The 25,806-nt window shown below is 40.6% G+C and overlaps 1 protein-coding gene across 1 annotated transcript in view; it reads left to right on the plus strand.

The window, feature by feature from the left end:
• Positions 1-20,026, plus strand: part of dlt (codanin-1 like protein dlt) — a 183,661-nt gene extending 163,635 nt beyond the window's left edge. The window contains exons 17-18 of the mRNA XM_071663855.1: positions 3,516-3,799; positions 19,076-20,026. Coding sequence (XP_071519956.1) covers positions 3,516-3,799; positions 19,076-19,228 — 437 coding nt within the window. The 3' untranslated portion in view covers positions 19,229-20,026. The remainder of the gene's footprint in view (positions 1-3,515; positions 3,800-19,075) is intronic.
• Positions 20,027-25,806: the final 5,780 nt, after the last annotated feature.

Raw genomic sequence — 25,806 nt, forward strand, 5'->3', positions numbered from 1 at the left:
GGCAGCGGATGGAACCATGGAAGCGGAAGTGGATCATAGGGTGGGGGAGGGGGCGAAAATTCTGGGGGCCTTGAAGAATGTGTGGAAGTCGAGAACATTATCTCGGAAAGCAAAAATGGGTATGTTTGAAGGAATAGTGGTTCCAACAATGTTGTATGGTTGTGAGGCGTGGGCTATGGATAGAGTTGTGCGCAGGAGGATGGATGTGCTGGAAATGAGATGTTTGAGGACAATGTGTGGTGTGAGGTGGTTTGATCGAGTGAGTAACGTAAGGGTAAGAGAGATGTGTGGAAATAAAAAGAGCGTGGTTGAGAGAGCAGAAGAGGGTGTTTTGAAGTGGTTTGGGCACATGGAGAGAATGAGTGAGGAAAGATTGACCAAGAGGATATATGTGTCGGAGGTGGAGGGAACGAGGAGAAGAGGGAGACCAAATTGGAGGTGGAAAGATGGAGTGAAAAAGATTTTGTGTGATCGGGGCCTGAACATGCAGGAGGGTGAAAGGAGGGCAAGGAATAGAGTGAATTGGAGCGATGTGGTATACCGGGGTTGACGTGCTGTCAGTGGATTGAATCAAGGCATGTGAAGCGTCTGGGGTAAACCATGGAAAGCTGTGTAGGTATGTATATTTGCGTGTGTGGACGTATGTATATACATGTGTATGGGGGGGGGGGTTGGGCCATTTCTTTCGTCTGTTTCCTTGCGCTACCTCGCAAACGCGGGAGACAGCGACAAAGTATAATAAAAAATAAAAAATAATTTTTTTGTGGATTGCTGTTTTGTTGTTCTTGCTTCTGAAAGGATGGAAGAAAAGGCAGGTGAGGTATATTTTGAAGTGGAGTTGATGAATTGCTTGCACAGGATGGTAAGAATTTTTTTTTACTTTTAGAATCTTGTGTTATTGTTCTGAGAGCAATTAGTCAGTGTGTTGCTTTTGTGTCAATGTTATTAGTGTGAGAGTAAATGTCATGTTTGTATTGTCCTTTCATGGTGTAACGTTTATTGGTGTCCGTCTAGGGTGAAAAGAGTGACTGAAGACTTCTGTCAAGATGCAAACATTCTGCTCTGAATGAGCCATTGTCCCAGTTGTGTAATGTAGTGCTATGTGTTTGTTGCTTCTACTCTGGTGTATGGGTGTTGTGTGTATTTGTGAGGTTGTGTGCATATGAAAGGGCCTTTACATTGTGACTTGCTTGAAGCAGTTGGAGGTTGTGTAAGAAGATACTGAATTAGGTTGGAGAAAGAACTGCTCCTTAGGGAACTCCAAGTGTTTTAGAGATGAAAACATTGTGTGGTACTCAGCCATGGGGCTGGCTGTTGAATTGGTAAACCACTTTTTATCATTGTTGTGGAAGGTTTTTCAAATATTTTTTATGTTATGTTGTGTTAGGGGATAGTGTCAAATAATTTGTTGATGTCTGTTGCCATTAGTACCAGTGGCAGGGGCTGCAGTTTGTTGAAGCCATCTAAGCATTGTTGCACGAGGTCAGCATGTAGCATGGCGATAGAGTGGTTGGGCTTTATTGGTCTTCATAGGTAGACTGTACCCAGCTTTTCAAAGAGGGATGATTTTAGAAGGAAACCTAGACAAGTGTCTGGATAGTGGACTTGGCCTTATCAGTATGTCTTGAAATGTACCTTGGAGACTTATTTTCTTTTTTCCAAGCAAGAATATGGGCTATTTCTTCATGGGACAACTTCTTAGTGGCCATGGTTAATTTTAGTTGAGGAAAGTATTATCTGGAACAGAAATAGCAAAAATATCGCTAAACACAAGGACAGTGATCAGAAGTTGCATTCCTCCATTCTCTGTAACACAGGGTAACTGAGGCAGCAAATATATCCAGCTGCCTTTGAAGAATTTATCACACTGCCAGACATATGATATCCCTACCTTAAGTGAGAGATAGGATATGTTCTGCAACTGAAACCTGATATTTTTTTTCATACACTTTAAGTTGATGCATTCCTCATCATTCCCTACTTCTTTCATGATGCTGCCATCGTTCAGAAACATATTCAGGCTTGAGTCCAGTCCATCAGGCAATTCATTTGTGTAGGTTCTGAGATGAACCCCGTGGCACACCTGTAGTAACCCCAGACCATTTAGAGAAGGCTCCTTTAACATGCTTTCCCTGTTTTCTTCAACTAAGATAATTTACTGTGTGCTCAGAGGAGAATCCCCATCATGCTTGCCTGAGTATCCAGCTTTTTTAAGAGCTTCTTATGCGAGTTAGTGTCAAATATTTTCTGGTAGTCCAAGAATACTCAGCCTATGTTTCCATCCCTTACCTAAAATGAATCTTGCTCCCTTGTAAAAGTCTAAGAGATTTGTCGTGCAATATTTCCTTTTCCTAAGCTTATGTTATCTTTCATATGAGGAGCTTCTTCTTTACAAGTAATCATTATTATGCTTTCCGATTAGCTTTCCCTAAGATATGAGGCTCATGCTCATTAGAGATACTGGTCTGTAGTTAACACAGTTTCCTGATCTTTCTTATAAATAGGCATGCCATTTGCTATGTTACACTCCTTTGGTCCTATCATTTTGCTGAAAGATATTTTAAGGAATTGGTCAAGTGTTTCTTTACACTCTTTTTGCACATGTGAGACTTCATCAGGACCATATGCCTGAGTTGGGTCTAGACCCCTTGGTAATATACTTGTCTTTATTTACAATTTTATTGCTTTCTGTGTCCTCTTAACTCACTCATCTCATTGATGTTGGAGCTACAGTGTCCTCCACATTTCACACATTTTTTTAATTTATCATTCGTTTCCTCTCCTATATTCTCATTGTCTGTAGATTTTTAGCTATTCCCCATGAATCCTTATGCTTGATTCAGTTTTTCAGCCAGTAATTTAATCTTGATGAATGATTTACCAGTTAGATTGATTGAAAGTAGTTCCATAGATACATTTAAGAAAAGACTTGATAGATAATTTGCTTCAATCTAAGACTGACATTATTTGTGACACCTTAACTACATGAAAAGTATATAATGTTTCTTTTTTGTCTTAGATATGTATGTATTTCAACTCTTACCACACTGATCTATGATATTCATGTCTCTTCCACTTTCTCAAACAGCCCTGAAGGGACCAAGTAGTCTGTTGCTATTTGAATACCTTTGTATTCCTTTGAATTTATGGAATAGGTTAGATTATCCCTGCCATGTCTACTTTTTTTTTCCTCTTTTAGATTCTCTGGTCCTCCTCCCATTTCTTGCTAAACTCACTCCTTGCTCCCTTTTGCCTTTCAGATACTAGTGGGCTGCTGTGTTGCTTGTATTTCCTCCAAAGTACATTCTAAAGAACTTTTGTTTTTTGACATCTTTTATTGAATCGTCTCTCATTTTCAATCTTTTCTCTCTATCAGTACCCAAAGGTACCCATGTTCTAACCCCTCCAATATAAGTTTTACAGAACTTTCCACAAATTTGATCTACACATTGGCTCTGTGGATATATGTAAGTATTCATGTATTCTTATTTTGATATGTATTTATTAAATTTCAGCTGTTTGTGTTCCCAAGTTGATGACTCCTGAGATGCAGAAGATGTTTGTGGATTTATGGAAACCAGTGAAAGACAGTGGTGTCCTACCAAAGCCAGGTAGCCTCAGTTCCATTCTGTGCTCCCGCACAGTTATGCTTGTGGCTCAGAATCCTATGGACAGCCACCAAAGATTAGCATGGAAAAAGATAGAACAACTTCTGTCATTATTGATATTAGCACAGTTACTGACTCCTGCTGTCCTTCTGGATCAGTGTGTTGCTCTGCTGAGACACACTTGGCCTCAGGTGATCATTCTTTCACTTACCATATTAAGTGTTATATGTATGTTACTAAATTGATGTATTATGGGATTCTTTTGGAGATTATCACATTACCTGAGTATTCATTTCTTTCCTCCTTTTTTATGCATCTTGATGATAAACCTCAGAAACCATTACCTTCTAACCCGTACATCCCATAAAACGCGGTCAAACTACCAAACAGAATGTTTCTCTCCTTGATAATCAACCTTTAAATGTTTGCCACTCAAAGGTGTACATGATTGAAATTTAGTTGTCATGCCTCTCATTTGCTTGGCTTTTTAGTAAAATCACTTCTCCTCCAGGCAACAAATTAACTACAAAGGGGCCCCTCATAGAATGACAGTTCATAGGGCAACATTTCGCATAGCAACATTTGAGAATCAGAATACAAATTCTTAGAATGACACTTATGACTCATAGTAGTGATATTTTTTATTTACCAATATGAATATTATTTTTCATGTAGTATATTATGGTTCTATGGGAGGGTATTGATTGAGAGGGTGAAGGCATGTACAGAGCATCAGATTGGGGAAGAGCAGTGTGGTTTCAGAAGTGGTAGAGGATGTATGGATCAGGTGTTTGCTTTGAAGAATGTATGTGAGAAATACTTAGAAAAGCAAATGGATTTGTATGTAGCATTTATGGATCTGGAGAAGGCATATGATAGAGTTGATAGAGATGCTCTGTGGAAGGTATTAAGAATATATGGTGTGGGAGGCAAGTTGTTAGAAGCAGTGAAAAGTTTTTATCGAGGATGTAAGGCATGTGTATGTGTAGGAAGAGAGGAAAGTGATTGGTTCTCAGTGAATGTAGGTTTGCGGCAGGGGTGTGTGATGTCTCCATGGTTGTTTAATTTGTTTATGGATGGGGTTGTTAGGGAGGTAAATGCAAGAGTTTTGGAAAGAGGGGCAAGTATGAAGTCTGTTAGGGATGAGAGAGCTTGGGAAGTGAGTCAGTTGTTGTTCGCTGATGATACAGCGCTGGAGGCTGATTCATGTGAGAAACTGCAGAAGCTGGTGACTGAGTTTGGTAAAGTGTGTGAAAGAAGAAAGTTAAGAGTAAATGTGAATAAGAGCAAGGTTATTAGGTACAGTAGGGTTGAGGGTCAAGTCAGTTGGGAGGTAAGTTTGAATGGAGAAAAACTGGATGAAGTAAAGTGTTTTAGATATCTGGGAGTGGATCTGGCAGCGGATGGAACCATGGAAGCGGAAGTGGATCATAGGGTGGGGGAGGGGGCGAAAATCCTGGGAGCCTTGAAGAATGTGTGGAAGTCGAGAACATTATCTCTGAAAGCAAAAATGGGTATGTTTGAAGGAATAGTGGTTCCAACAATGTTGTATGGTTGCGAGGCGTGGGCTATGGATAGAGTTGTGTGCAGGAGGATGGATGTGCTGGAAATGAGATGTTTGAGGACAATGTGTGGTGTGAGGTGGTATGATTGAGTAAGTAACGTAAGGGTAAGAGAGATGTGTGGAAATAAAAAGAGCGTGGTTGAGAGAGCAGAGGAGGGTGTTTTGAAATGGTTTGGGCACATGGAGAGAATGAGTGATGAAAGATTGACCAAGAGGATATATGTGTCGGAGGTGGAGGGAACAAGGAGAAGTGGTAGACCAAATTGGAGGTGGAAAGATGGAGTGAAAAAGATTTTGTGTGATTGGGGCCTGAACATGAAGGAGGGTGAAAGGAGGGCAAGGAATAGAGTGAATTGGATCGATGTGGTATACCGGGGTTGACGTGCTGTCAGTGGATTGAATCAGGGCATGTGAAGCGTCTGGGGTAAACCATGGAAAGCTGTGTAGGTATGTATATTTGCGTGTGTGGACGTGTATGTATATACATGTGTATGGGGGTGGGTTGGGCCATTTCTTTCGTCTGTTTCCTTGCACTACCTCGCAAACACGGGAGACAGCGACAAAAAAGAAAAAAAAAAAAAATGTAATATACATTTTTCAGTCATTATTCCTTTTATAATGATGTCTTGCAGGCAGAGTCAGAATGTTGGGGTAGGGGCATGGAGGGTCTTACTGGGGGTTGTGGGAGGTTGGGCAGACTAGGGGGCATGTTAGGTTGGGGTCGGCCAGGGAGCATGAAGGTTGGGGTAGGGAGCATTGGGGCTGGGGATGGGCTTTGTTGTATCCATCTGTAAGGCGCTTGAGTAAACAGCTGGTATTCTTTATGAGTCGTATGATTAAGGTCTACCTGTCTTGGAAACATTAGCACATTTGATATAATGGCATAATGTATCAACAGACATAAATACAGCATATTATCATATACTGTAATGAATATTCTTACGATAGAAGGTTTGAGAAACTGTTCATAAAGGAACATTGTGATTGCACCTGATCCTATGCAATCATTGAAGCATGTGTCCTCGGGATATGGATCTAAATTTATGTTGGTAATGGTTCTAGATGAAACTTCAGTTATTCTGCTCTTACAATGATATAAAATAAATGAGGACTAAAAAATCCTTGAGATACCATCTTTATTTACTGGTACAAAAGGTCCCATGCTTACCATGGTCTTGCCAACCATAGTTTTCAGTATACACATTTAGGATAATGTATACCATTTCACCAACTACAGCATTAAGTTTTGGATATCCATGGTTATCCATGGTGTGACCAAAATTTTCCATAAGCTGGTAGAGTATCATGCAGCCATGGGCTACCTGTGGTCAGGCTTGGTAGACCATCATTTCTAGAGACAGATAGTAGGAGTGTCATTAAGTAGTGTTGCTAGAGAAAGGATTGAGGTAGCCTTTTATGCAGCATTTCTGGCTGGCTGTTTTGTGGGAGTATAGAGGCATGACATTTGTGGCGAAATACTACTATCATGTTATTACCTTACAGTTTTTTACATCATTTCTTTGTACTTTTATTGAATAAGCATGTTGTTTTTGAAGTAAAACATGCCTGTTTTTAACCCTAAGGTCTTTTATTAGGACTTCAGGTATGTATCTCAAGGGTAACTCTTCAAACTCCCTTTTCTCATTGGTCCTGTACCTTGTAATTAACCGCAATAGCTGGCAAGGATCTTTTGTATTTTATTATAGAAAGATAAAAAAAAAAAGCATTACAGAACACCACCATGAATGGTAAAAAATAACAAATGAACTTTTTTCCAGTATACTTAGTGTGATGCTGTTAAAACAAATCTTGCTATAGTTATATGCCATTTCTTGGCAGAATAATTTTGAATCACATTGCAGCTGTTGATGGTCGGTCACCTTATGTGGAACACCAAGTTATCGTCTTTATCTTAGAAAGAATGTAGCATGTATATTTGTTAGTGTTTATCTATCTAGTTGTCTCTCTATGTATCTATCTGTATCTATCTATTCGTCTGTCTATTGACTTTGTATGTCATCAAAACTCTTTGAAAATTGAAGACCAGATTTTATAGGTACCCTTGGTTAGGGGTACCCTGAAAGTGCGAATCTATCCCCTCTGGCACTGATCCTCCTCCTCAGGCTCTGGGCTGCCACCTTGGTTTTCAGGACACCCCTAGGATTTTGGACCACCCCCTCATTTTATAGGCTGCTCCCTTGGGTTGTAGGCTACTCTCACAGCTGCAAGGGGGTTCCACCTTTGTCACTGACCCATCCCCACTGTTACTGACCTGCCACCTCAAGTTCCATAGCTGTCCCCACTCATAGGGCATGTAGAGAGATTTGGGGTGGGGGGGGGGGGGGGGGGGTCTTGGGGTTGGTGGGGGATAGGAGTAATCTCCCCCTTAGAAATATGTGCTAAAGGTATGTCTGCATGACAAAGGTGGGCCCAACTGTCCCTGCCTGAAGGATGGGTAGACGGCTAGGATTCTTAATGTGTTATATGAAATAATTGGTATTTTCCTTCAGTAATCGGATAATTAAAAAGAGTATGTAAAAGTTTTTTAATCATTATGTATTTCATGATAATGGAAGAAGAAACTAATTGCAGTTCATATCTCACTCATAGGAATGTGACAAGGGTTGAAAACACAAGAGGCATATTTTCATGTTCTTTGCTGTGGTACTTCCTTCCTTGCTTCTTTTTCCTTGAAAATTTAAACTTTTTTCTTTCATAATGTGATATTGATATCTACTGGGGTATTGATATTTCAATACGTTTGTGGAAACTTGTTCCTCACAAAGTTACCTTTATTTGCTGGATTGTGATGCAAGACTATTTTGTTAGATCTTTCACATTTGAAACCACCAGTGGGGCTGACTGATTACTTAAAGATTTTTCCTTTGATAATTCTGCTGGGATATAACATTATTGTTTAGTGGAGACCCACTCCCAGTTTAATCTGTCTATTTGGTATGTTAATATCTCACAGAGGAAAAGCATACTGTTATCTTTCAGCAAGGGTGTTTTTAGCATGGTTCTACCCATTTCATCTTAGCACTTTATCTACTTTGTTGAATTCATATTGGAGAATTTTTAGTTCTGTAAAATGCATTATAAAGAAATAACGTGCATTTTCATAAGCAGTACGAACTTCATAATATAACATGTTTTGCTAGTTCTGCAAACTACATTCTATATGATAAACTTGAGAAGTATCACAGATTTTTCAGACTTTAGATAGTTCATAGTTTTCAGAAGCTGCTCTTGCTTTCTGCCTTTGACATGCTTCATATTCTTCAAAAGATCACAAGCTTTGCAAGCTCCATATCCCTTTCCAACTTTAAGATATGTGTGCACCTTTACCAAGCTTTACGTTTCATATAAGTTTCTCAGGCATCATTTCAAGATGTTTCTGAGCAGTTTGACCTTTATTATGGTTATGGTTCAGAAGTTGAGTTTAAAGTAAATTATGGTGCCCATTCAACTTAATTTAGCTAAACATGTTTCTTGTGTAATACAGGAAGCTCTGCCAAATGCTTTTGAAAATGTACCATGGTTAACTGGTAATGTAACATCTAGCACCAAGTCATATTGGCCAGTTCTTATGAGACATCTACTGAAGATTAGAGGCAAATACTTCCTCAGTTTCGTCCTCTTTGGTGGCATCAGGCAAATATATACTGCTGATAGGTGTCTCAGGTAGAAGAGAAAGAATTTTACCTCCATATTCTCTGTGTGTCGTAGAAGGCGACTAAAGGAGGCAGGAGCAGGGGGCTGGAAACCCTTCCCTTCTTTATTTTGATTTCTAAAAGATGGGACAGAAGAAGGAGCCAAGCAGGAAGTGCTCATCCTCCTTGAAGGCTAATGCTAGGGTGTCTAAATGTGTGTGGATGTAACCGAGATGACAAGAGAGGAGAGATGGATAGTATTTTTTTAAGGAAATGGCTTGAATGTTCTGGCTCTGAGTGAAACAAAGCTCAAGGGTAAAGTGGAATAATGGTTTGAAAATGTTATAGGAGTAAAGTCGTGGTTGATGAAAGGACAAGAGTTAAGGAGGGAGTAGCATCACCCCTGAAGCAGGAGTTGTGGGAGTGTGTGAAAGAGTGCAAGGAAGTGAATTCTAAACTGATATAGATAAAAAGGAAAGTGGATGGTGAGACACGTGATTATTAGTGCTTATGCAACTGGCAGTGAGAAGGAAGATTGTGTGATGAAAGAGTTTTGGGAGCAGCTGAAAGGGTGCCTGCAGCTTTAATGCAAGAGACTGGGTATTAGTGATGTAAGATTTGAATGTGAAAATGAGTGATGTGGCTGTTTAGAGTATGACTTGGAGGGCAAGGGGCATTTAGTATTATGAATGAAAAAGGTGAACAGCTTGTGATGAGTAGTGTATTGGAAAAGGACTGGTGTTTGGGAACACCTTGTTTAAAAAGAGGGACATACAATAATTTATATAATTTTTTTTCATACTATTCGCCATTTCTCCGCATTAACGAGGTAGCATTAAGAACAGGGGACTGAGCCTTCAGTAATCTCACTTAGCTCCCTTCTCTGTTCCTTCCTTTGGAGGATTTCCAGCCCCCCTGCTCCCTCCCCTTACAGTTGCCTTCTATGACATGCTGGGAATACTTGGGAAGTATTCTTTCTCCGCTATACCCAGGGATGAATTTATATAATATTTTATTTTATTATACTTAATTGCTGTTTCTTGCGTCAGCGAGGTAGCTCAGGGAAACAGATGAAGAATGGCCCAACCACTCGTATACACACACACACACACTCACATACATATATGTTATTATTTTGTTTATTACACTTAGTCGCTGTCTCCCATGTTAGCGAGGTAGCACAAAGAAACATATGAAAGAATGGCCCAACTTGCCCACATACACATGCATATACATAAACACCCACACACGCACATATAAATACCCATACATTTCAGTGTTTTCATACTATTCACCATTTCCTGCGTTAGCGAGGTAGCGTTAAGAACAGAGGACTGGGCCTTTGAGGGAATTTCCTCACCTGGCCCCCTTCTCTGTTCCTTCTTTTGGAAAATTGAGAAAAAAAAAACGAGAGGGGAGGATTTTCAGCCACCCGCTCCCTCCCCTTTTAGTCGCCTTCTATGACACGCAGGGAATACATGGGAAGTATTCTTTCTCCCCTATCCCAGGGATAATATTTCATTGTATACATACATATATATACACAGACATATACATATTCATACTTGCTGCCTTCATCCATTGCTGTCGCCACCCCTATCCCTGAGGATAGGGGAGAAAGAATACTTCCCATGCATTCCCCGCATGTCGAAGGTGACTAAAGGGGACAAAAGCAGGGGGCTAGAAACCCTCCCCTCCTTGTATTTTAACTTTCTAAAAGGGGAAACAGAAGAATGAGTCATGCGGGGAATATTCATCCTCCTTGAAGGCTCAGATTGGGGTGTCTAAATGTGTGTGGATGTAACCAAGATGAGAAGAAAGGAAAGATAGGTAGTATGTTTGAGGAAAGGAACCTGGATGTTCTGACCCTGAGTGAAACGAAGCTCAAGGGTAAAAGGGAAGAGTGGGTTGAAAATGTCTTGGGAGTAAAGTCAGGGATTGGTGAGAGGACAAGAGCAAAGGAAGGAGTAGCACTACTCCTGAAACAGGAGTTGTGGGAGTACATGATAGAGTGTAAGAAAGTATACTCTAGATTGATATGGGTAAAACTGAAAGTGGATGGAGAGAGATGGGTGATTATTGGTGCCTGTGCACCTGATCATGAAAAGAAAGATCATGAGAGGCAAGTGTTTTGGGAGCAGCTGAGGGAGTGTGTTAGCAGCTTTGATGGATGAGACCGGGTTATAGTGATGGGTGATTTGAATGCAAAGGTGAGTAATGTGGCAGTTCAGGGAATAATTGGTGTACATGGGGTGTTCAGTGTTCAGAGATTGAGTGCAGAATGGGAAAGGGTGAGGGCAAATGATGTAAGGGGAGTTGGGGAGGAATGGGATGTATTTAGGGAAGTAGTGATGGCTTGCGCAAAAGATGCATGTGGCATGAGAAAGGTGGGAGGTGGGCAGATTAGAAAGGGTAGTGAGTAGTGGGATGAAGAAGTAAGACTGTTAGTGAAAAAGAAGAGAGAGGCATTTGGACGATTTTTGCAGGGAGGTAGTACGAATGATTGGGAGATGTATAAAAAAAGAGGCAAGAGGCCAAGAGAAAGGTGCAAGAGGTGAAAAAGAGGGCAAATGTGAGTTAGGTTGAGAGAATATGTGAGTAAGTGAGAGTAAGTGAGCTTGGAAAGGAGACTTGTGTGTGGAAGTACCAGGAGAGATTGAGTGCAGAATGGGAAAGGGTGAGGGCAAATGATGTAAGGGGAGTTGGGGAGGAATGGGATGTATTTAGGGAAGTAGTGATGGCTTGCGCAAAAGATGCATGTGGCATGAGAAAGGTGGGAGGTGGGCAGATTAGAAAGGGTAGTGAGTAGTGGGATGAAGAAGTAAGACTGTTAGTGAAAAAGAAGAGAGAGGCATTTGGACGATTTTTGCAGGGAGGTAGTACGAATGATTGGGAGATGTATAAAAAAAGAGGCAAGAGGTCAAGAGAAAGGTGCAAGAGGTGAAAAAGAGGGCAAATGTGAGTTAGGTTGAGAGAATATCATTAAATTTTAGGGAGAATAAAAAGATGTTTTGGAAGGAGGTAAATAAAGTGCATAAGACAAGAGATCAAATGGGAACATCGGTGACTGGGGCAAATGGGGAGGTAATAACAAGTAGTGGTGAAGTGCAAGGGAGATGGAGTGTGTATTTTGAAGGTTTGTTGAATGTATTTGATGCCAGTTTGTTGAATGTATTTGATGATAGAGTGGCAGATATAGGGTGTTTTGGTCGAGGTGGTGTGCAAAGTGAGAGGGTCCAAGAGAATGATTTGGTAAGTAGAGAAGAGGTAGTAAAAGCTTTGTGGAAGATGAAAGCCGGCGGGTTTGGATGGTATTGCTGTGGAATTTATTGAAAAGGGGTTTGACTGTGTTGTTGATTGGTTGATGAGGATATTCAATGTATTGTCGGAATGCATACATAGTGCCATTCTACGAAGGCAAAGGGGATAAAGTTGAATGTTCAAATTACAGAGGTATAAGTTTGTTGAGTATTCCTGGGAAATTATATGGTAGGGTATTGATTGAGAGGGTCAAGGCATGTACAGAGCATCAGATTGGGGAGGAGCAGTGTGGTTTCAGAAGTTGTAGAGAATGTGTGGATCAGGTGTTTGCTTTGAAGAATGTATGTGAGAAATACTTTGAAAAACAAATGGATCTGTATGTAGCATTTATGGATCTGGAGGAGGCATATGATAGAGTTGATAGAGATGCTCTGTGGAAGGCATTAAGAGTATATGGTGTGGGAGGTAAGTTGCTTGAAACAGTGAAAAGTTTTTATCAAGGATGTATGGCATGTGTACAAGCAGGGAGAGAGGAAAGTGATTGGTTCCCTGTGAATGTTGGTTTGCAGCAGGAGAGTGTGATGTCTCCATGGTTGTTTGATTTGTTTATGGATGGGGTTGTTAGGGAGGTGAATGCAAGAGTTGGAGAGAGGGGTAAGTATGCAGTCTGTTGTGGGTGAGAGGGCTTGGGAAGTGAGTCAGTTGTTGTTTGCTGATGATACAGCACTGGTGGCTGATTCGGGTGAGAAACTGCAGAAGCTGGTGACTGAGTTTGGTAAAGTGTGTGAAAGAAGAAAGCTAAGAGTAAATGTGAATAATAGCAAGGTTATTAGGTTCAGTAGAGTTGAGGGACAAGCCAATTGGGAGGTAAGTTTGAATGGAGAAAAAACTGGAGGAAGTGAAGTGTTTTAGATATCTGGGAGTGGATTTGGCATTGGATGGAACAATGGAAGTGGAAGTGAGTCACAGGGTGGGGGAGGGGGTGAAGGTTCTGGGAGCGTTGAAGAATGTGTGGAAGGCGAGAACGTTATCTAGGGGAGCAAAAATGGGTATGTTTGAAGGAATAGTGGTTCCAACGATGTTATATGGTAGCGAGGTGTGGGCTTCAGATAGGGTCGTGCATAGGAGGGTGAATGTGTTGGAAATGAGATGTTTGAGGACAATATGTGGTGTGAGGTGGTTTGATCGAGTAAGTAATGAAAGGGTAAGAGAGATGTGTGGTAACAAAGAGAGTGCAGTTGAGAGAGCAGAAGAGGATTTGTTGATATGGTTTGGTGACATGGAGAGAATGAGTGAGGAAAGATTGACAAAGATGATATATGTGTCAGAGATGGAGGGAATGAGGAGAAGTGGGAGACCAAATTGAAGGTGGAAGGATGGAGTGAAAAAGATTGAGTGATCGGGGCCTGAATATTCAGGAGGGTGAAAGGCATGCAAGGAATAGAGTGAAGTGGAACGATGTGGTATACCAGGGTTGACGTGCTGTCAATGGATTGAACCAGGGCATGTGAAGCATCTGGGGTAAACCATGGAAAGTTTTGTGGGGCCTGGATGTGGAAAGAGAGCTGTGGTTTCGGTGCATTGCACATGACAGCTAGAGACTGAATGGGAACGAATGCGGCCTTTGTATTCTTTTCGTAGCGCTACTGCGCACATGCAGGGGGAGGGGGTTGCCATTTCATGTGTGGTGGGGTGGCGACAGGAATGGATGAAGGCAGGAAGTATGAATATGTTCATGTGTATATATGTATATGTCTGTGCATGTATATGTATGTATACATTGAAATGTATAGGTATGTACATGTGCGTGTGTGGGCATGTATGTATATACATGTGTATGTGGGTGGGTTGTGCCATTCTTTCGTCTGTTTCCTTGCGCTACCTCACTAACGCGGGAGACAGTAACAAAGTATAATAATAATAAAAGATATGTATTTATCTATTTATTTATTATACTTGATCGCTGTTTCCCACATCAGCAAGGTAGCGCCACGAAGCAGACAAAGAATGGCCCAGTCACTCATATACACATATATATATATACATAAATGCCCATACATACACGTACATATTCATATCAACATACACAGACATATGCATGTAGATGTAATGATCTCACTTGTCTTTGATGATAGTATGAAGGTGAAATTGCACTTCAGTAGTTCATACAGTTTTATTTAATGTGTAATTTTTCTATACATGTGGCATGGCATGTTTCTTGGAGATGATCCACCTCATCAGTTGCCAGTTATTTAAAACCCTACATCGCACTTGATTCCTGCCATCCAACACCAATTTTTATAGACCAGGCATGGTCTGCTTTGTCTGGCCATAGCCATTGCAAGGGAGAGTGATTAAGGGGGGGTCACTTGGCAGGGGTTGACCTGGGTAGCTGGATGTATCCTGAACAACTTTTTTTATGTTTTTGTGTTTTGTCAGTTCTCTCATAATGATTTGGTTAATGCTAGGATGGGCTTTGAAATAGCCAGGGGACAAATTAAAGTTCTTATATTTGCATTTAAGACAGATTCAATGACATTGCATGTGACATAATCTGCAGAGGGGTATAAAGCAATTAAGACAGATTCAATGACATGTGACATTGCATGTGACAATCTGCAGAAGAGTATAGAATAATGGGATTTTCAAGATCTATGGGGTGATCATCTTCATAAGTGTTTAGCAATCGCATTTTTGTGGTCATCCCTGCATACTGAATGATGATGCCAAAACACCTCTCTGTCACAGTTTTACCTGTCTGGCCTATATAGATATATTTACATGTCTTGCATTTGACGGCATAAACATCCCCAATTGTTGCAAGATTTGGCCTACTTTTTATTTGCACTCAAATGCAACATTACAAGCACTGATTTTTAGAACATGTCTTAGATTAGCTAAGTTGGGAAAATAGGGCAACACTAAACATTTAGACTTATCCTTATTTGTCACATTTTTGTTACAAGAAGCATAAAATGTCCAGTAAGCTTTGTGAACAAGAGAGTGTGTTGAAATGGTTTGGACATATGAAGAGAATTAGTAATGAAAGTTTGACAAAGAGGATATATTTGTCAGAGGTGGAGGGAAAAAGAAGTGGGTGACCAAATTGCAAGTGGAAGAATGGAGTGAAAAAGATTTTGAGTGATCAGGGCCTGCAGATGCAGCGTGCCGTCAGTGGACTGAACCAGGGCATTTGAAGTGTGTGTGATCTGAATGTGGATTGGGAGCCGTGCCTGTGTAAGAAATAAGAGTGTAGTATGATGCAAACATAGGATTTGCATGTCTTTTCCTTTTGAATCAAGGTGAAAAAGGATTGCCTCTTGTGCGGGCCATGCCCCTTCCTTTTACTGATTTTTTGTGTGCATAGCATAATATTTTTAATTTTATTCATGTTATTCACCATCATCACTGTATCAGTATTTGAAAAACGAGTAGAGTGCAAAGCCAAGTTCAAGATAGAAAAAAAAACAAGACTCTCCTTCCCCATTGTTTTGAGCTGTCAGATATGACAGTTGTACCCAATTCTTCTTACTCAGCATTCCACTTGGTCAAACTTTTTAATGCCCATATATCTGTTTGTAATTTTCTTTTCTCGTGGTGTTGGGATTTGCAACCCTGGTGTAACATTTAATCTGATGACTGAAGCATCCCAGTATTTGATGTATACCCCAACTTTGGGACTTTTTGAGAAAAAGTATGTTTTAATTTTTCCTTGCCACATGAAACAGTTATTTTTTCTGAAAAAAGCAATTTTTAAGACAATAGATCTCTACTCACGTGAGTAGCAAGGCTCATAGATGAATATTTTTTCAGGCAGCTCAAGGCTGTTGCCATAGCCAACACCAAAATTTCATCTTGATTAGTGGCATTGAAGTTCGACAATCTAGTGCTTGGAGATGTTGACTATATTTCATTTTGAAAACCAGAATACAAGTTTGTTTCAGTCATTATCATGTCCATCAAATCACTTGTGTTAAGAAATGGTTCAGCTCCTCAGAATCCTTTGGGACAGAACAAACACCTCTTATACCTGAATTACCTTTGTCAGAATCAAATTATGTTGGAGTGAAGTTAGCAACATCTGCCCGTGTCCATGTGGCAAATTGCAGACCTAACAAAGCACCTCCCCTCCTCACACTGCCTTTGTTGTTTCATATCTTTGTGAAAGTTGTGTCCACTTGACACACTTTCACTCTCCGAGTCGAGTGTATTTGATTAATCCATGTAATAATTTGGGTTTCCTTATATGGTTTGCTTAAGGTGATGGTATACCTTATGCTTTGGCACTATGATGGTTACTGGCCACTTGAGTGAAAAAGATATGGACTAATCTATTGAAATACCCATAGAGGTACAAGTAAGTGAATTTTGAATAATTATTACCAGTATGACTAAATGCGGATGTTTTAAAAATGAGATCAGATTTATGGGATACTTACAGTCAACTCCTGGAAGTTGCATGTCTCATATGTGGGATATGAGCAGTCATTGGGTTAAGGGTTAAAATGTTTTCCAACAGTTTTACATGCCCTGGTTCAGTCCATTGACTGCACGTCGACCGCGGTATAGCTTGTAGTTTCAGTTCACTGTACTCCTTGCACACCTCTCACCCTCCTGTATGTTCAGGCCCTGATTGCTCAAAATCTTTTTCACTTCATCCTTCCACCTCCAATTTGGTCTCCTGTGTCTCCTTGCTCCCTCCATATCTGACACATATATTCTCTTTGTTAGTCTTTCCTCACTCATTCTCCCTGTATGTCCAAACCATTTCAACATACCCTCTTCTGCTCTGTCAATCACACTTTTTATTACCTCACATCTCTCTCACCTTTACGTTTCTTACTCAATCAAACCATCTCACACCACATATTGTACTCAAACATTTCATTTTGAACACATCCACCCTATCCCTTGGGATAGGAAGGAAAGAATACTTCCCACATATTCCCTGTGTGTCATAGAAGGTGACTAAAGGGGGCGGGAGCAAGGTGCTGGAAACCTTCCCCTCCTTGTATTTCAATTTCTAAAAAGGGAAAAAATTGTACTATCTTGGAAATTTTTTAGTTGTTCTACAAAAAGTTTTATATGTAAATTGTTTATTGTGTAGCTATTGATAATTTTTTTTTATTAGTGAGGTAGCAGCAAGAACAGATTTCTTTTGTTCCATGCTTTAGAAACTGGAAGTACAAGCAAAATGATAGATGCATAATTTAGTCAGATATTAGTAACTTATGTTTTTTTTTTTTTTTTTTTTTTTTTTTTTATACTTTGTCGCTGTCTCCCGCGTTTGCGAGGTAGCGCAAGGAAACAGACGAAAGAAATGGCCCAACCCCCCCATACACATGTACATACACACGTCCACACACGCAAATATACATACCTACACAGCTTTCCATGGTTTACCCCGGACGCTTCACATGCCTTGATTCAATCCACTGACAGCACGTCAACCCCTGTATACCACATCGCTCCAATTCACTCTATTCCTTGCCCTCCTTTCACCCTCCTGCATGTTCAGGCCCCGATCACACAAAATCCTTTTCACTCCATCTTTCCACCTCCAATTTGGTCTCCCTCTTCTCCTCGTTCCCTCCACCTCCGACACATATATCCTCTTGGTCAATCTTTCCTCACTCATTCTCTCCATGTGCCCAAACCATTTCAAAACACCCTCTTCTGCTCTCTCAACCACGCTCTTTTTATTTCCACACATCTCTCTTACCCTTACGTTACTTACTCGATCAAACCACCTCACACCACACATTGTCCTCAAACATCTCATTTCCAGCACATCCATCCTCCTGCGCACAACTCTATCCATAGCCCACGCCTCGCAACCATACAACATTGTTGGAACTACTATTCCTTCAAACATACCCATTTTTGCTTTCCGGGATAATGTTCTCGACTTCCACACATTTTTCAAGGCTCCCAAAATTTTCGCCCCCTCCCCCACCCTATGATCCACTTCCGCTTCCATGGTTCCATCCGCTGACAGATCCACTCCCAGATATCTAAAACACTTCACTTCCTCCAGTTTTTCACCATTCAAACTCACCTCCCAATTGACTTGACCCTCAACCCTACTGTACCTAATAACCTTGCTCTTATTCACATTTAGTCTTAACTTATTATGTATGAAAAATAATTAATTTTAGAGGGCATGCCTTCTTCAAATATTGGATAAATGTAAAAATAGAGGTGAACTCTTTTGGGATATGAATAACTATTACTTTATGTAATGAAATATGATTATTGACGTTAATGGATAGGTAAATGTGTTATATTTACTGTAATTAGTATGCCTTATAATCAGAATCTCTCTCAACATCTGAAAGGAGTGATGTGAAAGTTAGCACAGTTGAGCAGTGTTGCGTACTCAGGGATCCTAGATTTTTTTCTTATTGGTATAACTTACTTTAAGTCTCTTTCAGTTCTATGCTTAATATGCTTCTTGAAATAATACTTCTTTTAGACATCCACATACCTTTTTCTTAACACATTTTTTATTCATACTTGTTTGCATTTCCCCACCATGTACATGTATATACAGATGTTTGTTTTAGTATCATATTGCTCCCTGGCAGTATATTGTATTAACATTGTGACATCATTCTCATATGTAGCAAAAGTGTGAATTTCATCCTTTGAATCAGCATTGTTCACAACTGTATCATAAACTTATCTTTGTTTATAACAGTTAGGTGGTACTTGTGACTCAAATATTTGAATGTAGTAGATAGCACCCTCATTACTGGGCTTCATGGAAAAGTAACCAGCATTAGTTTTCATTGATTCAGATGATCATTGATTCAGATGATGTGAGAAATTAGATGTTCTTGATATTTTTACTCTAAATAGAGTGTTTTGTAGCCACCTTTCCTATATGTTGACACGACTGTTTGCTGTTTGTTGACTATGATTACTATGTGTCTTTTATATTTACTTTATTGATGAATTCTGAGCTCAATGATTTTTTCTAATTTCAGGAGATCCTGTCTGGTATATCATCTTGTATAGAAGGAGTTTCTAAAACTGCTCTAAAACAAAAGGCTTTTGAGGATGATTCCACTCTCATACAGATGCTTGACTGGGTCAGTTGGGTCTGTGATCAAATGGATGACTTTTCAGATGAAATTTAGTTAAGTGAAATATGTAAGAATATTATTTGATTTGGTATATTGTGATAAAATACAGAATAATCTGACTATTTTAAATATTCTGAAAAGCCCTTACATGCAAAAGGAAGGGAGAAGGTAGACATCTTGAAAATGGAATGCCTAAGGTGGATTGATTGCGTGAGGAATGACAATGTAGAGGAAAGATGTGGTAGTAAGCACAGTGTTATGAAGAGAATTATTAGGGTGTGCTGAATTGGCTTAGACACATGGAAAGATTGAAAAATGTCTAAGAGATTCTGTTTATCAGAAGTGTAGGGAGGAAGGGAGATGATCCAAGAAGGAGTTGGAGGGATAGTGTGAGAAGCTCTTTTGTATTAGGGCCAGATTATTTAGGCAAGGGGGGGAATGAATTGGGTCATTGTGGCATATGGGGTGACATGCTGTCAGTGGGCTGATCCAGGGCTTGTGAAGTGGCCAAAGTATACCAAGGAATAGTCTACATAGCTTGGCTTTGGATGGCAGACTCTGATTTCAGTGCATTATGCACAACAGCTAGAGAGTGAGTGTGTGTAAATGAGGCTTTTGTTCATTTGATCTTGATGCTGCCTCACTAAAGTGGGAGAAGCAATTGGGTATAAAAAGAATATTGACAATAATTTCGTAACAGCAGCTCTTTATTTATGTAATTCTTTAAAGACAGACAACCCTAAATCCAGCTTGCTTGGTACTAGATCCTTGCCAATTTTTAATTTTCTGGTTTTTAGGTCATCCCCTGATTTGTATACAGAAAATACAGTAAAAATTAAGTATGAAAAAGTATGTTGTTGTTGTTATTTACTCACCAGATATTGTCTGCTCTTTCCTTCTTCAATTGTAGGGGTTGTAGGATAAATTTTTTTTAATTACATTTTATCTGGGAATTTAAGAGTCTGGGAGCTGTCTTGTGGTGATATGAAAGAAGATATGAGGGAGAGAGCAGTTTAGGGTAGAAGAGTAATTGGGTCCCTTAATAGAATAATAAAGTGTAGAGGTGTAAGTATGGAAGTGAAGAGAGGATTAAGGGACAGCATAGTCCTCCCATCCCTGACCTTTTTAGCAGAAACATGGACATGAAATGAGGCACAGAGGTCAAGAATCCAGGCTGTGGAAATGAGCTATTTGAGAAGAGCATGTGGTGTGACTAGATGGAAAGGAGAAAGAAATGAAAGGGTGTATGAGAGATGTGGTATAGCAAGGAATGCAAAGGGAATGAATTGTGGAGTGGTAGAATGGGTGAAACATAATACTTTGGGATGGTTTGGGCTTGTGGAAAGAATGCAAGACTGGTAGTTTACAAGGAGAGTGTATGATAGTGCAATTAAAGGGGTTGGTGGGAGTGGAAGTCTACCTGTGACATGGGCTAATAGGTTGGAGGAATACTGGAGGAAGGGAAACAGAGGAAGAGTGTGTGGAATGGTGTATGCAAGGGAAGCATGTAAGGACAGGGATAAGTGGAGACTCTTTGGCTATGGCCACCCCTTGATGGGAGTTACTGGAGGGAACGAGCATCAGAGATATAGATAGATAGATAGATAGATAGATGAAACATCTGATAGGATTTTTTGGGTGTTAGTGGGTGAAGCAGTTCCTGTAGAAGTTGAAGGTGAAGGCTCTTGAGGATTTTCACGATGTTTCATAACTTTCTTGAATATGTCTGGCAGTTTCATTTGTGCCCGCTGTTTTTACTTTTCCTTTAAAAGGTCTCCTTAATCTTGATTACATTCATAATGTATGGTTCACATATAAACTTTTGTTCCAGACCTTTTATTACTTCCATGTTAAGGTAATGCATTATCAATTGAAACCTTTTCATGTCTTTTGATATAATAATTTTCATCATTCTTTTTCGTTTCTTTTGATCAGGATTAAGTATGGTTAGTATTTATGGATGGGGTTGTTAGGGAGGTGAATGCAAGAGTTTTGGAAAGAGGGGCAAGTATGAAGTCTGTTGTGGATGAGAGAGCTTGGGAAGTGAGTCAGTTGTTGTTCGCTGATGACACAGTGCTGGTGGCTGATTCATGTGAGAGACTGCAGAAGCTGGTGACTGAGTTTGGTAAAGTGTGTGAAAGAAGAAAGTTAAGAGTAAATGTGGATAAGAGCAAGGTTATTAGGTACAGTAGGGTTGAGGGTCAAGTCAATTGGGAGGTAAGTTTGAATGGAGAAAAACTGGAGGAAGTAAAGTGTTTTAGATATCTGGGAGTGGATCTGGCAGCGGATGGAACCATGGAAGCGGAAGTGAATCATAGGGTGGGGGAGGGGGTGAAAATCCTGGGAGCGTTGAAGAATGTGTGGAAGTCGAGAACATTATCTCAGAAAGCAAAAATGGGTATGTTTGAAGGAATAGTGGTTCCAACAATGTTGTATGGTTGCGAGGCGTGGGCTATGGATAGAGTTGTGCGCAGGTGGGTGGATGTGCTGGAAATGAGATGTTTGAGGACAATGTGTGGTGTGAGGTGGTTTGATCGAGTAAGTAATGTAAGGGTAAGAGAGATGTGTGGAAATAAAAAGAGCGTGGTTGAGAGAGCAGAAGAGGGTGTTTTGAAATGGTTTGGGCACATGGAGAGAATGAGTGAGGAAAGATTGACCAAGAGGATATATGTGTCGGAGGTGGAGGGAACGAGGAGAAGTGGGAGACCAAATTGGAGGTGGAAAGATGGAGTGAAAAAGATTTTGTGTGATCGGGGCCTGAACATGCAGGAGGGTGAAAGGCGGGCAAGGAATAGAGTAAATTGGATTGATGTGGTATACTGGGGTTGACGTGCTGTCATTGGATTGAATCAGGACATATGAAGCGTCTGGGGTAAACCATGGAAAGTTGTGTGGGGCCTGGATGTGGAAAGGGAGCTGTGGTTTCGGGCATTATTGCATGACAGCTAGAGACTGAGTGTGAACGAATGGGGCCTTTGTTGTCTTTTCCTAGTGCTACCTCGCACACATGAGGGGGGAGAGGGATGGTATTCCATGTGTGGCGAGGTGGCGATGGGAATGAATAAAGGCAGACAGTGTGAATTGTGTGCATGGGTATGTATGTATGTGTCTGTGTGTGTATATATATGTGTACATTGAGATGTATAGGTATGTATATTTGCGTGTGTGGACATGTATGTATATACATTGTGTATAGGGTGGGTTGGGCCATTTCTTTCGTCAGTTTCCTTGCGCTACCTCGCAAATGCGGGAGACAGCGACAAAGCAAAAAAGAAAAGAAAAAAGTATTATTTCATTGTATGCTAGTTGATTCAGTGTAGGAATGTAATTGTCTACATCCAAACATTCCCTTCCTCTTCTTACATGAAAAACCTTTGGTATTCTACAACAAATCCGGTACAATTTGTTGTTCATGTGAGACTTGAAATCTGGAAGTCAGGTTCTGCTTCATCATCAAGAAACCTTGTAGAATTTCCATAAGCACCTTATCCCTCTATTGCCACACCAAATAGCATTCCTGGTGGATAAATCTTTTTGAAAATGAGAACTCCATTTACATTGTTGCAAGCATTTAGCATTTTCCTCATGAACTCATCCTTGTAGTGGCACTTGAAATCATGAAGAATTCCTAGTTCTATGGGATATGTAAGAGAGGTTCAATTAGTGGGAACATAATACCATGCGCTTAGTCTTTTACAATGAGTTTGGCATCAGGGTATGCGGAGCAGTTGTATTACAGAAAATCTCACAGGTTTTTAAGAAGACCAACCAATCAACAATCAGAATGTTTCTCAAACCAGTCAAGGCATAGTGCAGTTGTAATTGTTGCATGTTTATTGGCCATATATGGCACTGGAAAAACCCTGACGTCCTTGAATACTTCAGGATTCTGACTTTTACAAATTACCGATATGTTTGACTTGTGTCTCTCAGCAGCATTAGCACACCCAAGAACTGTAAGCCTTTTCTTTGTGTCCTTAGACCTACTTGGGATGACCCATCAGCAGTAACATATGTCTTCCTAGGTATTTTTTTTATTGTGTTTGCCATTTCCTGCATTGGTGAAGTAGCAACAGAACTAGATGAAGAAATGGCCTTATTTACTCATATCCTCACTCTATAATAATAATAATAATATATATATATATATATATATTTTTTTTTTTTTTTTTACTTTGTCGCTGTCTCCCGCGTTTGCGAGGTAGCGCAAGGAAACAGACGAAAGAAATGCCCCCCCCCCCCCATACACATGTATATACATACGTCCACACACGCAAATATACATACCTACACAGCTTTCCATGGTTTACCCCAGACGCTTCACATGCCTTGATTCAATCCACTGACAGCACGTCAACCCCGGTATACCACATCGCTCCACTTCACTCTATTCCTTGCCCTCCTTTCACCCTCCTGCATGTTCAGGCCCCGATCACACAAAATCTTTTTCACTCCATCTTTCCACCTCCAATTTGGTCTCCCTCTTCTCCTTGCTCCCTCCACCTCCGACACATATATCCTCTTGGTCAATCTTTCCTCACTCATTCTCTCCATGTGCCCAAACCACTTCAAAACACCCTCTTCTGCTCTCTCAACCACGCTCTTTTTATTTCCACACATCTCTCTTACCCTTACGTTACTCACTCGATCAAACCACCTCACACCACACATTGTCCTCAAACATCTCATTTCCAGCACATCCATCCTCCTGCGCACAACTCTATCCATAGCCCACGCCTCGCAACCATACAACATTGTTGGAACCACTATTCCTTCAAACATACCCATTTTTGCTTTCTGAGATAATGTTTTCGACTTCCACACATTCTTCAAGGCCCCCAGAATTTTCGCCCCCTCCCCCACCCTATGATCCACTTCCGCTTCCATGGTTCCATCCGCTGCCAGATCCACTCCCAGATATCTAAAACACTTCACTTCCTCCAGTTTTTCTCCATTCAAACTCACCTCCCAATTGACTTGACCCTCAACCCTACTGTACCTAATAACCTTGCTCTTATTCACATTTACTCTTAACTTTCTTCTTCCACACACTTTACCAAACTCAGTCACCAGCTTCTGCAGTTTCTCACATGAATCAGCCACCAGCGCTGTATCATCAGCGAACAACAACTGACTCACTTCCCAAGCTCTCTCATCCCCAACAGACTTCATACTTGCCCCTCTTTCCAAAACTCTTGCATTTACCTCCCTAACAACCCCATCCATAAACAAATTAAACAACCATGGAGACATCACACACCCCTGCCGCAAACCTACATTCACTGAGAACCAATCACTTTCCTCTCTTCCTACACGTACACATGCCTTACATCCTCGATAAAAACTTTTCACTGCTTCTAACAACTTTCCTCCCACACCATATATTCTTAATACCTTCCACAGAGCATCTCTATCAACTCTATCATATGCCTTCTCCAGATCCATAAATGCTACATACAAATCCATTTGCTTTTCTAAGTATTTCTCACATACATTCTTCAAAGCAAACACCTGATCCACACATCCTCTACCACTTCTGAAACCACACTGCTCTTCCCCAATCTGATGCTCTGTACATGCCTTCACCCTCTCAATCAATACCCTCCCATATAATTTACCAGGAATACTCAACAAACTTACACCTCTGTAATTTGAGCACTCACTCTTATCCCCTTTGCCTTTGTACAATGGCACTGTGCACGCATTCCGCCAATCCTCAGGCACCTCACCATGAGTCATACGTACATTAAATAACCTTACCAACCAGTCAACAATACAGTCACCCCCTTTTTTAATAAATTCCACTGCAATACCATCCAAACCTGCTGCCTTGCTGGCTTTCATCTTCCGCAAAGCTTTCACTACCTCTTCTCTGTTTACCAAATCATTTTCCCTAACCCTCTCACTTTGCACACCACCTCGACCAAAACACCCTATATCTGCCACTCTATCATCAAACACATTCAACAAACCTTCAAAATACTCACTCCATCTCCTTCTCACATCACCACTACTTGTTATCACCTCCCCATTTGCGCCCTTCACTGAAGTTCCCATTTGCTCCCTTGTCTTACGCACTTTATTTACCTCCTTCCAGAACATCTTTTTATTCTCCCTAAAATTTAATGATACTCTCTCACCCCAACTCTCATTTGCCCTTTTTTTTCACCTCTTGCACCTTTCTATTGACCTCCTGTCTCTTTCTTTTATACATCTCCCACTCAATTGCATTTTTTCCCTGCAAAAATCGTCCAAATGCCTCTCTCTTCTCTTTCACTAATACTCTTACTTCTTCATCCCACCACTCACTACCCTTTCTAATCAACCCACCTCCCACTCTTCTCATGCCACAAGCATCTTTTGCGCAATCCATCACTGATTCCCTAAATACATTCCATTTCTCCCCCACTCCCCTTGCTTCCATTGTTCTCACCTGTTTCCATTCTGTACTCAGTCTCTCCTGGTACTTCCTCACACAGGTCTCCTTCTCAAGCTCACTTACTCTCACCACCCTCTTCACCCCAACATTCACTCTTCTTTTCTGAAAACCCATACAAATCTTCACCTTAGCCTCCACAAGATAATGATCAGACATCCCTCCAGTTGCACCTCTCAGCACATTAACATCCAAA

This window comes from Panulirus ornatus, chromosome 1, assembly GCF_036320965.1.
Source record: "Panulirus ornatus isolate Po-2019 chromosome 1, ASM3632096v1, whole genome shotgun sequence".
Classification (NCBI taxonomy): Eukaryota; Metazoa; Arthropoda; class Malacostraca; order Decapoda; family Palinuridae; genus Panulirus; species Panulirus ornatus.